The sequence below is a fragment of the Peromyscus leucopus genome, chromosome 13 (genome assembly GCF_004664715.2).
Source record: "Peromyscus leucopus breed LL Stock chromosome 13, UCI_PerLeu_2.1, whole genome shotgun sequence".
NCBI classification, from domain to species: Eukaryota; Metazoa; Chordata; class Mammalia; order Rodentia; family Cricetidae; genus Peromyscus; species Peromyscus leucopus.
Window position 1 is genome coordinate 18,936,552 of NC_051074.1, and position 13,618 is coordinate 18,950,169.

A 13,618-nucleotide genomic window follows, 5' to 3' on the forward strand; every position below is an offset into this window, starting at 1 on the left:
AACATTCTATAATAAACAGCATCAGCACAAGAAATCTAGGTTATATATGCAGCGCTTCAAGAAATTACAAAGCTCTTAAGAGAAGGAAAACTACATATACTTCTATTCATTTGTATGAAGGTGACCTATGGAAAAATTTTTTTCGTTTACATTGTAATTAACTAGCTGATCTAGAAATCTATTCATATTGAATTATAAAGAGTTCAAATTTATTGCACTAGTTTTTGTGTCTACTAACTAATAAGAATGTTGATTAAAAAGACGAAACTTTATTTCATGAAATCTTTCACTGAATATATTTCTGAAATACCCAGAGAATCACAGAATGTCACAAAATGATAATTGCTACCTAGACTTCATTGAACATGTTCATCTCTAAAAGATGCATTTCTATAGCCGCAGTGCACTGTGGTATGTCTGCTTTGGACAATTTCAAAGGGTAAAATATGCCACGGAACACACTACCTCATCAGAACCATTCCTTATGGGAGGAGAGAGGGGAAACCGCTACTTGCTGTTTCACAATATGGTGAACCAAGGAGCAGTCTGAGGAAGAGCTAAGTTCCCACTAATGGCATCCCTACAATTTCCAATGAGGAACTGATTCCTAGAATTGCAGTTATTTTCAGCTGAGGATCTGTTACAGTGCTGCTTCCGAGAGACGGAGTTGGACGCACAAGGAGCTCTGGATTTCAGACAAACGGGTGCTGGCAAGGTTATAATGCGGGTGACGAGGAGCATTTTGCCGATGTGCACATGCTAATCTAATTTTTTAAGCCACTTTAGAGTTTTTATTATGTTATAAGAGGCCAAATAATGCTCATCTAGAGGAAATGCCACTAACCAAGTCACCTGTTATTTTTTCTTCCAGAGTGTTTGGCATGATTTCCAGAAATTAGACAATTCTAGGTGATTATTCAGGGTCAGTCCAGGAACAGGTGATCTACTTCTCAGATGATGATAAAAACTGTGTCCATGTTTAAAATGACCTCCCAAGTCTTACAGTCTAGTAGATAAACTACATAGTTACCATTTTTTAAAGAACGGTAACTAGTCTAACATTTTTAAATTATCTCCCTTACTTTCTTATATGCTGGGATCTCAAAAGACAGTTCCAAAGTGCACCTTGAACAAACAGAAAAGCAATTAGCCTAAATTAATTGCTCTGCTGATGTGCTGTGCAGCAGGCATGCTTGGTGGCCTTGACAATTCTGCCACTGTTTTCACAGCCTGATGTTCTGATGATAACTGCTGAAATGTGAGCCTGGCCTTAATCAGTATGTTTAGATACATGTTAGCAATTAACCAAATATTAAATATGCATGGAAGAGCAGCACAAGAGAGCAAGAGCAAATGCCTGATTTTCCCCTCATACAGCCATACTGTTCTCACCAAGAAGCAGAGGAACACTGGAGCTACCTTTCTTGCCCTTTTCTCAGCTAATACTGGCTATCACCATAGGCCAAAATACAAGTGAGTTGATGGTTCTTCACATAAAAATATTCCCAAATTGAAAAAAAAGGCAATCCACAATAACTGAGCACTAAAACTTTTTTTAATAAAAGAGAGAGATTAGGACTTTCAAATATCAGTATGCAATACATAAAGCTCAATCTGAATTTAGACAATAACATTAAATCATTTAAGTATCAATGAATTTTATTCAGAAATAAGTAAGTCGGGAAGGAAGAGGGCAGTGGAGCCAACTGCCTGATTGTTTCCCAACTTTGAGCCAAATTTGAAAGTACATTTATTCAACCTAAAATAAAATCAATATTCCTAATTCTCTTAACACACATGGATTAAAGAACTTCTCTGAAAAGTGTACAATTTAAAGGTGGCAGGAGACGAAGTTAGAGGCTCAAAAATGAAGAAGCCAGGACTTCCTCACATGGAGAGAGATTCATAAACCAAAAGCACACAGCCCCGCACTCAAGGCCAGCAGCGGGGATGCTCCCTGCATCCGGATGCACACGAGTATGGTGTAGTGCTTCTCGGTTCACCCCATCTTGTCTTAACTACAAAAGCATTCGCAATCGTTTTAAGAGAAATTATTAGTACCACTACAACTACAACTGCTAATGTAATTAGTTTGCTCTTTTTCTTTTCAGCTTCAGTATCAGAAGACTAAGTTCATAGTGTCTTAAATAAAATATTTTATCAGCTGAGGAATGGTATGTATGAAACCTTTCCATTTTCCCGCAGAAAAAGGTTCAAGCCGAAGTGTTCTGTCATTTTCATGTCTTCAGGAAACACCTCCCTTTCTTCATTTCTGAAAGAACTGTCACACAGAAAATAGCCCAGGCGCGTGCATTGTCAGGTCTGCCATTTTTAATTATTACCAATCAAGTTACAGCAATTTCCTCTCTGGTTAAACATGTGTGTACCTATCTTCCAAAGTATTTCTTTATGCCACTGTTCATAAAACATTTTAGGCTGAAGGAAAATCCCCTGCACTAAATTAATAACTAATCACAGGAGATATTTATCATCTCAAGTCTTTTACAGGGAAATTGTCAGATTTAATCACCTTTCCCATATTTTCACTATTTACTGGGCTTCATTTATCAGACACTTTAGATTTTGACAACAGTGAGTTATTTTAATTGCTATTTCAAGTTTGAATGACTAAGAATAAGACCATTCCTAGGAGACATGGGGGTGGGAAATGTAGAGAAATTCATCTGAGCAACCAATAAACTATCACTTTCATGAATAAATCAAGGTTTTCTACATTGTTAGCAATTTAAAAACAGGCATGAGGTAGGAAACCACCAAATCGCAGGCTTATGGTACTGCATTATCATCATTTAAAATGTATCATTCCTACTCTTTCCCATGATATGATCATAAACTGATTTCTTAACATGGAAAACATTTTTATACCACAAATTAGACTGGGTAATAGTGCAGTGGTCAGTGACAGAGTGCATGTTTATTGTGAGTAAAGGCATGGGTTCAATACCCAGCAAATACTCCCCCTAACAAAAGTAAATTTCACAAGCTAAATGCCTACTTTGTATATTTAGTCATCCTTCTATAGCTTGAAAACATAAAACAAGAAACTGCATAACAATAGCACATTCAGAAACATTCATGACATGATTATATACAATTACCCTTCTTGGAATAGGGAGATAGATCCGTGTCATGAAAACATTAAGACCTGAATTTAGATCCCCACCTACCACTGTCTTAAAAGCAAGGCATGGCATGTGTCTGTGCCCCAGGTGCTAAGAATCAGAGTCAGGTGACTCCCAGGGGATCATGGCTAGTCTGTCTAGCAAAAATGGTAAACTAAAGTTCAGTGAGAGTCCCCCATCTCAAAAAATAAATGAAGAAGCAATTAAGAAAACCATCAAACATCTCTGTACTTGCTTGCATGGGTACATTCACCCCCAATTGTTACACAGGATGGTCATGGACTCTATGGACTCTACTGCTGTCTGGAACCAGGAGCCCTTTAAAGCTGCCTTTGTCGTGGTTTTCTGTCATAGCGACAGAAAAGGAAGACACCCTAGCATCCACACTCCTCCACCTCCTGGCGGAGGAAGAGGACTAGCACAAACACTACCATGGGGATGCCTCGGCCAGCGGTTAGCATCAGTAACTAGTTTCCTACGAGATGGGACTGGCTGCTTCCTAGGCTGGTGGGAGACTCTTGGGCTCATCTTCCCAAGACACTGGCACTACAGGCGATGGCACTAGACACACCAATGGCGTAGTTTTATCTCCTTCTGATTTCTGAGTTTCTGGGCTGGTAGAGAAAAAAATTGCCACAACTTCGCAATATTCCAAGCTGAAAAGCATCCACTCCTCCAAAACACCTAACGTTAATAGAAAGTAAAATATCCTCAAGCTCAAATTCAACTGTGCTGCTGGATTTAATGGCTAGGTTTGTCCCCTTGGGCAACCTTTAAATCTCAGTCTCTATGAGAATTAAGTAATATTAGGGGATTGAAATGAAATAAAGGTCTAAGTCCACTGTGACATGACATTCACTGGAAGATAGTAGATTACCCACTCAGTCCTTGAGCACTTATAAATACAATATATAGCATATGTTCACAAAACAATTCTTAGAAATAAAACACAATGGACACTCAGCAAATATTTTATATCACCAACACCTGCTCAAATCCTCTCTGAACTTTAATTCTAAATATCACTGCTTTTTATTGAATCAACGGAAATTTGAAAGAAGAAACAGAATAAACATCCAGAGATGATCAAGGGAGTTAGAAAAATCTTTCTATAAAACCTCATTGAGTTTCACATGAGCTGGGGTGCTGTCAGTCTCACTGAGAGGTGGGTGTGGTGTTGCATCTGCCAATCTACAATCTGAACTCACATAAACCCAAAAGCACTACAAAAGGATTTGTTTTTTTCTGTAGGAGAATAAAGAGACAGAGAAAAGAGAAAAAGGAGAGTTAGGATTCCTCTTAACACTACAAAACAAAGGAATCATGAATCAAAATTAAGCAATGGCTATGATTTCTCTTTAAAAAAAAAAAAAAAAAAAAAAAAAAAAAAACACCTAAAATGACTGTAAATAAAAGATGTAGCTCAGTGGCAGAGTGCATGCCCAGAACACATTAGACAATGACACATAAATAAATAAATAAATAAATAAATAAATAAATAAATAAATAAATAAATAAATAGACAGATAAATAAATAAATGACGAGATAAATGCATAACTCACAGCTTTGAAGCTGGACAGAGTTTAGAAAACTAGTTGACCTGTGCTAACAATTCAATAAATTGTTTTATAGGAGGCCCGCTTGCTTTCATTATTGGAAGTCTGCTAGGGAAAACAAAAGCTTTATCTATCAGAGCTGATTGGATCTTCATCTGTAAATTCCACCTGTTCGGCAAAGTCCTGATGTCAGAAAAGACAGCAATAACAAGAAAGAACTACATCAGGTAAAAATAATTAAAACTATATTATCTGTTAATGTCTTTATTAAACTCAACTTGCAAAGAACTATTTGATTTAATGTATGAAACAAGAATCTTTACAGTTAAATATATATTTTTGAGTGTATGTGTGTCTCTGTCTATGGGAATATATGTTACCTTCATGCAGATGCCCACAGGACACTGGATTCTCTGAAGCTGGAATTACAGGGAACCAAACTCAGTTCCTCTAGAAGAGCAAGAAATGTGCTGAACCACTGAGCAATCCCTTTGGCCCCAATACTCTATATTTTAATGGAGAAGAATTTAGTTTCTATGCTGCATGAGAGAAAAATAAAAATATGGATCGTGTCTGTAGGAGGAGAAACTGGACAACAGCCCAAGACAACAAGTAGCTCATTCTCATGAAAATACTGTTGACTAAAAAGACAGGCTAAACCAAAACTTTTACAAGACTTAAGTTCAGAATTTTCATGTAAATTATCTTAATTAAAAAAGAAAAACAAGCCCAGTGGTAGTAGTGCACACCTTTAATCCCAGCACTCGGGAGGCAGAGGCAGGCAGAGCTCTGTGAGTTCGAGGCCAGCCTGGTCTCCAAAGCGAGTTCCAGGAAAGGCGCAAAGCTACACAGAGAAACCCTGTCTCAAAAAAAAAAAAAAAAAAAAAAAAAAAAAAAAAAAAAAAAAAAAAAAAAAAAAAAAAGAAAGAAAAACAAAACAAAAGCCTTACTGTATACCTGAAAGAAAGTAGACATAAGAGAAAAGATTTAACAATCTCCGTATTTTAGAGTAAAGCCTTTTTTGGAAATAAAAGACTAATCCAACAAATTACAGCAATGATAGTTTGCTTCAACAACCACTGCTGAGATCTGGATAAGACCGAGAGTGTCATCCATGTTAGCAACTGAGTTCTCTGTGTGCCTGTGTGGAATCAGTGGCCCCTTTAAGAGACAGAGACTCTTAAAGGATCATAGTAGTTCTTGCCTGGCCTCCAATCTTTCTCTGACTTCCTGTCTCACCATGTGATCTCTTCGTGCCATTTTTAAGCATCCATCTGAAGAACCTTACCCAAAGTCAAGCACATGAGCCATTCTACACTGGACTTTTGACCTCAAAAACCATAAACTAAATAAACCTCTTTTCATTACTCGCTATTCAATGGAGAGTACTCTAATCCCAAGGGTAGAGCCTGGCTTTTGCTGTGCCTTGTAACATTAGCTAGTGGCTGCTAGAAAATCATTCATTTCTCTCACATTATTACTTTACACTGTTTTCATGAGCAACACAATGGGCTGACAACCAAGGGGTCATTTGCTAATGAAAATACAGATCACAGGAACAAAACTAACCTTTTTTTTTTTTTTCAGTTTTCCCACTGTTAAAAATTTAAAACAGAAAAACTACATTTTTGACAGGGAATTTAAATATTTAAATCAAGGCAATTTCTTTTAACTCTTATTGATAAAAAAACAAAGAACTCTTATAATCATATTGCCACAAAAAAGCTCAGAACCATTCAATTTTATATATCACCCTTTTATACCTAAATGTACAGCTTTTGAATTCTGCATGAGTTACACAAAACTCTAAAGACCAAATTGAACATAAAATAACAAAAGATTTATATGAAATACAGATAAATATTTCAATAAGCTTGGAGTCAGAAAGAATAGAGAAGACATAATAACCAGATGTTTAATTTACATCACAGCTACAAGTATCCATAGTCTCTTTTCATATGACACTTGCATTGTATTTGTATTTAAAGCAATGATAAATGTCAAATAACTACGAGGCCATCCTTCTGAATCCAAGGAAATACCACGCTGTGCAATTCTTTCGATGCAAACAGTGCTTTTAGGAAACAAAGGAGGAGAACAGCCCGTCTTAGTCGCACAGATCAATTTCTAACTGCAGAATGCTAACCCTGTAGAGGAGGGGTTGGAGTCAGTGGCAGGGCTTTAACGAGAAGAGCCTGTCATCACCACACAGTTTTAAATGTTTAGCTTTTTTTTTAAAAAAAAAAAAAAATGTTCACAGACAAGAACTTTAAATGTAGAGAAACTGGGGGCGCTGAAGTTTATTAAGTCAGCACTTTATAGTCCCAGCCTCGTAAAAGTAAGAGAGTTTTTCATATATAAATACATTAAATGATATCTAAAAGTTCTAGATCGCCGTTCTCAACCTTCCCAATGCTGCAGCTCTTTAATACAGTTGTTCATGCTGTGGTGACCCCCAACCATGAAATTATTTCGTTGTTACTTCATACTGCAATTTTACTACTGTTATGAACTCTAAACATCTGACATGCAGGATATCTGATATGTAGGATACCTGATATGTGACCCCAGAGGGGTCACAACCTTCAGTTTGAGAGCCACTGTTCTAAACCAAAGAAAATAATGACTTCTTACCAAAAACACAAATCTAAGAATTTTCCATATATTAACAGTAGATTAACTCCATCTATGAACTAGAAAACTGACTGATCATTCATTAACATTTTCTTGTTTGTCCTCAGTTTTCGTAGTAGCAATTATAGAAAACACATCCATCTTTAAAAAACATCAAACAAATGATCTAAATTTAATAGGAATAATTTGACCTTTCCCTGAACAAAAGATGTTGAAAAGAGAATGTGTGTAATATACCTATCAATCACCTGTGTGATAAAAGCTGCTCCTCCGCTCTATCCTTAGCGAGCTCATTATTAAGGTTAAGTCTTATGTCACCTAAAGAGATGGATGGCCCTTACAGCTGCATGGACTCAGTGCCCCACGTTCTAAGACGTAGTACCAAGTACTCAGCACTGCTTCCCGACTTACTGAAGGATAGTCATAATGAACAAATGTAACGCAGAAGCTAATTGATAGGCTAACTGCATTACTGCTTTCCAGTGCTCTCTCTCTGAAAGGTTACTAACCCATCTGGCTAAGTGCTGAAATCATAATTAAGTCTGATGGGAAGTCCTAGATTTATACCAATATAATTACAAATATTACTTAGCTTAGTAATACGGTATGGCAAGAACAATGAGATGAGTAATTTAGATGATACTGCAAAGTGGGTTTTAATGTCTGAAACTTCTATTACAGTACACAGGATAAGTGCAAGTAGTGTAATTAAAACTAAAAGAGTCTGATCTCCATAACTCTACTGCTTGGCTCATTAAAATGCATGTTTTCTCAATTAATCCAAACTTTTCCATTAAAAACATAAAAATACACTTTCATTCCTTAGAAATCAATCTCCATGGTACTTATTATATTTAGAATCAAACACTAAATATCCATTACAGATAAGTACAAAGGCAAGTGATAGGGAGCAGGAAGTTGCATCCACAAGCCCAACAAAGGAAGAAAAGGCTGCTCTCTTCCCACCCTAAGTCCCCCAGTTTGGGCTAAGTATGTGTTTGAAGAGCCAGAAGATTAAGATCCCTGAGGGAACCTATGCAAAGTGCTCATACACCATTCCCAGATTTCATATCATTTCTACCAGTTACAGCATTGTCTGATTACTAATTCTCTTGTTATAGATGACGCCTGGTCATGTGTACAGAAAACTGTGGAATGTAGTCACACTGCTGCAGAATGGCTTCTCCCTCTTTTGATTCGGTGTACTGCTAAGAAACGTCTCTAAATACTAAGCAGATAGAAACACAAATGTTTATATCTTTTATTGTATTACTTGATATGAAAAGCTATTAAAATGTTGTCATTTAATTATCTGTAAATTAGAATATTGACAATAGAGACACTAACTTGATATCATTCAATTTTCTTTAAATATTTGGCTTACTTTGTAAAGGAAATATTGCCAGAAACAATAAACACATTTTAAAAAATTTTGATTCTAATTCTTTAACAGTCCATTAGATTTTTAAAGGAAATTTAAAAAAAAAAATCAGTAAGTTTTTCGAAAGAAATTTGACTCAATAAAGCTGGAAGAGAAAGAAAATAACCCAGTAACACAGCAGTAAGAAAACAGAAAGGGGTTTGTGATGTCGCACTAGGAAGTGTTTGGGCAGACCTGGAAAGTGCAGGGAACAAAGCAAAGGCAGACCGAGAAGATTCCATCAAACTGAAGGACTCCACACAGCAAAGGAAACATCAGAGGGAAAGACACTCACACATCGGAGAAAACACTTAGAACCTATCATGTCACAACAGGAAAATAACCCAAATACATGTAACTCAACAGCAAAAACCAAATAGCCTGATTTTTAGAAACAAGCAATACACCTTTTAAAAGATACACGAAAGGCAGATAAACTTAAGCATCACTAATTGTCAACCCCAGAGAGAGCTAGACAAATCATGAGCTATGCCTGTAATCTTAGCAGCAGGCAGAATTTAGGAGTTCTTGTCCAGTGGGAAACAAAGTAACTCCCTATGTTACCCACTTAGCAAGAAGGGCTACTAAGAAAAAAGAAAATGAAAAGATAATTGCTGGCAAAATTACAGAAAACACGGGACCTCTGTGCATGGATAGTGAAGTGTGAGCATAAAAATTAGGACAAGCAGTGTAGACACTACTGACAAACTTGAAAACGGGGCTACCAGAGGCTCCAGTGAATGTAACCAGGAAATGAAAGGACATCTGTGCTCAGCACATTTGTTATATTCAAGAAAGAAAACAATCTCTGTATCCATCAACTCATGAGTAGATAAAAATCTTTAGGCTTTTAAGACATTACATTTTTACAACAATATATTGATCACTCTCTTTCCCAGTCCCTGCCATATTCTCCCCGAAAAGGGCTGGGGATATAGGTCAGTGACAGACTGCTTAACCAGCATCATGAGGCAGGTTAGTGACCTTTCATAGAGAGGGAACGGGAATGCACCTCACTGTGCCTTTGAGATCTGTCATGTGACAACATGAACAGAACTGGACATCATGTTAAGTGAAGTAAGCCAAGCAAGAAAGCCACGTGCTGCCTGCTCTCTGCTCTCCACCATTAGAGGGATATGCAAGAACTGGCCTTCTGGAAATTGAGAGAACCACGGTAGCTAGCCATCAATTAAACAAGAGTCCAACGCTCAAGACACTAACAATAGAGAGCAATGTTGTACTGTATATTTTTAAATGACAAGAAGAACAGAGTTTGTTGGAGTTTTGCCCTTTTTTTAAATAACAAATGGATACATGCTTCAGGAGACAAATTTACTTAGCCTTATTTAAACACTGTATCAGTTAAATATGCACTGAAGCTTTACATGAGACCCAATAAATAAATTCAGTTGTAACTTTTATGTATCAGTAAAAATTTTTAAATTTTAAACAAATAAATGATACAAAAATTACTACAAAAATTTTACTAAGAATCACATGAAAACTATCATATAACTTAAAAGGTAAATTTAAGCAATCTAAAATTGATTACTATTACTTGTTAAAATTGGAAAAATGGAACATATATCACTTTTTTAAGTATAAAAAGAAATTGCAAAAAAACAGGAAGATGGAGAGTGTCGTAGAATATTATTTTAAGATGTGTTACATTTATTTATGATGTGGACCATTTGTTTAATGATGCAAAGATGTGCTGCATTCCTTTATGTTACATTTGTTTAAATCTGTGAAGCTGTGTTACTTTGCTGGTCTAAAACATCTAATGGTCTAATAAAGAGCTGAATGGCCAATAGCAAGGCAGGAGAAAGAATAGGTGGGGCTGCCAGGTAGAGAGAATAAATAGGAGGAGAAATCTGGAAGAAGATCTAGGAGCCAAAAAGAGGAGGAGAGGACTCCAGGGGCCAGTCACCCAGCTACGCAGCAAGCCACGGAGTAAGAAGGAAAGACAGAGAAATGTAAAAGCCCAGAGGCAAAGAGTAGACAGGATAATGTAAGTTAAGAAAAGCTGGCTAGACATAAGCCAAGCTAAGGCTGGGCATTTATAAGTAATAATAAGACTCTGTGTAATTATTTGGGACCTGGGTGGCAGGCCCCCAAAGAGTAAAGAACAAAGAGCCAAAAGAGTAACGAAAACCAACCCCAATGGAGTCTTAAGTTTAAATCACTGTTAGATTAAACAATACTATTTCTCCTACTTGTAAAATATTTCTATCTAAATAGTCGGTAATTTTATATGGAACAGTATGTTTTATTTTGAAAGCAAATTCTCTGTAATGGCCTATCTTGCTACACAAAGAAACCCTGTCTTGAATAACAGAAAGAAAAACAAAACAAAACAAAACACGTATTCTAACGGGTGGAGAGCCAGGCTCTAGTCTCATGCCTGTACTCAAACACCTGCCTCTTTGGCAATGATGGGACCATCATGCATTTGTCTGCATCATCAAAGTATACTTGCAAGAGGTATACTTTTATCAATGTGATATTTCAGAGAAAAATAGGCACATGGTTATTTAAAAGAAAAGATCTCTCTTTTAACACATTGTATATTATGTATTAAATTCCTAATCACATGATTCTATTTAAAAACAACTTACATTTATAAGAAATGTAAGTTGTAAGCCAGGCAGTGGTGACACATGCCTTTAAACCCAGCACTTGGGAAGCAGAGGGATCTCTGTGAGTTCAAGGCCAGTCCAGACCACAAAGCAAGTTCCAGAACAGCCAAGGCTGTTACAGAGAAAACCTGTCTCAAAAAAAAAAAGAAAGAAAGAAAGAGAGAGGGAGGGAGGGAGGGAGGGAGGGAGGGAGGGAGGGAGGGAGGGAGGGAGGGAGGAAGGAAGAAAGAAAGAAAGAAAGAAAGAAAGAAAGAAAGAAAGAAAGAAAGAAAGAAAGAAAGAAAGAAAGAAAGAAAGAAAGAAAGAAAGAAAGAAAGAAAGAGAAATGTAAGCTATAAAAATGATGAAATCATCATCAAGGAAAGGTATAAATGCAAAATGTTTGAGGTAACTCCTCAGAATCACTGATAAGGTAAACCATAACAATCAGCCATAAAACTCTCAAATCCTTAAAAAGACAAACTATATATGCTTCATGAGTAACAAGGAACAAATCAACACTGCTGCAGCTGCTCAAGCAAACACCAGTGCTGCAGCACATGAAACCCTGCTGCAGTTGTAAGCAGCGATGCATCAAAGTATGCATCTAGATCCTTCTGCAAACTGCAGGAGAGCCATTGGGAGGCAGCTGCATGCAGCTTTCCTGACGCTGCCATGTCTTATTACAGTGGTAATCTGTATCTGCCAGGCTTTCCTCTGGACACACACGTGTCTAAAGACGCTACGATAGTTACCTGTCGTTTATGATCCAGTTCAGACAGAGGTTGAGAGAGCTAAGATTTTTGCACCTCTTGACGATTTCCATCACAGTTTCATTATCCAGTTCAGTGATATGACGGAGGTCCAAGCTGGAAAGATTTCTTAGCTAATGACATAAATAAAATGAAAGACAAAAAAAAAAAATTAAGTGCCAAGTTAATTCTCAAAAATTATACTATCATTTACCTTACATTAGGAGTAGCACCACTGTACAAGAATTAATGTACATGAGATAGCTAGCCTTTAAATTAAATATCAAAATATTTTACAGAAAAAAATTTTAAATAAGCATTGGAATCTATGATGAATGTATGAATGGGCAAAACATAAAGATTTTACTGAAGCACCACTAAAATAAAGAACTAGCAAACTGTTATGTAAAGTAGAAAAGCTGCAGAACACATTGCAGAAAGTACCTACAGCTGATAAGTTCATACAGGGCTCAATTTCAGATGTTTATCTTCGAAACTAAAACATCCCTTCTGTACCAGCTCTCTCATGTTCATCTATGAAACACACATAATCAATTCAGAGATGAGTAGTCCCCAAATTGGGACTATGAGAGGCACATGTTTACTGTACCACTCCAACCCTATTTCTTCATTTCTCTCATTCCTTTTTGATAATTCCTGGTTTTCCCTGATGTATAGTCTCCAAAGGCAAATTTAGTAACATTTACATAAAAGTGGCAGGATGTTGATTACCCTCCTCAAGTAAGGTATATTTCTAAATAAGTAACTTTTGCTTAGTAACAGACAAAAGAATTAATCTAGAAGCCTCTGTGTGTGTGTGTGTGTGTGTGTGTGTGTGTGTGTGTGTTAACATGCCACCCTATAAGGCAGATGTGATTAAATGACTGGTCCTGAGATGGAGAAATCATGCCAGATGATGCAACAGGTACAATTTAACCGATGAACACCCTCTAAGTGGAGCATCTTCTCTGGCTAGTCAGAGATGTGATGGAAGCTACACCAGCCATCTGAATCATGACAGCGAGCCAACCTGCCTTGCCCAAACAGTGGAAACAGAGAGAGGGGGCCAGGAGCCGCAGCCTGTGAGAGACTCGATTCTGGGAACAGCCACAGCTCTGGGCTGACAGCCAGGAGGAAGGAAGGATGAAAACCAACAGCCCTAAAGGACTTGACTCTGCCCTTGAACTTTCACAAAGAAACACAAGCTGTCCACACCCTGATGTACCTAGAATGACCCAGATAGACAGACATCTTATTCAGACAACAGTGAGATAATACACTTGTGCAGTTGGAGCTAAGTATGTGAACATTTGTCACAACAGAACTTAGAAACTGGGACACAGCATTTACAGCAACTTGAAGGAGCTCTCCAAGGACTAGTTTATCTTCTCTAGACCACCATCAAATCCCTCTTTGGGGAAGGTTATCCCTATAGGAAGCAGAACTGTAGGTCTGACCCAATTGCCAAAGGCCTCAGAGCAGAAAAGTCTCACC

The 13,618-nt window shown here is 37.2% G+C and overlaps 1 protein-coding gene across 1 annotated transcript in view; it reads right to left on the minus strand.

Annotated features, from left to right (window-relative positions):
* The window catches only part of Fbxl17 (F-box and leucine rich repeat protein 17), a 450,353-nt gene that overhangs the window by 272,914 nt on the left and 163,821 nt on the right, over positions 1-13,618 (minus strand). The window contains exon 6 of the mRNA XM_028874005.2: positions 12,128-12,258. Within this exon, the coding sequence (XP_028729838.1) occupies positions 12,128-12,258 (131 nt within the window). The remainder of the gene's footprint in view (positions 1-12,127; positions 12,259-13,618) is intronic.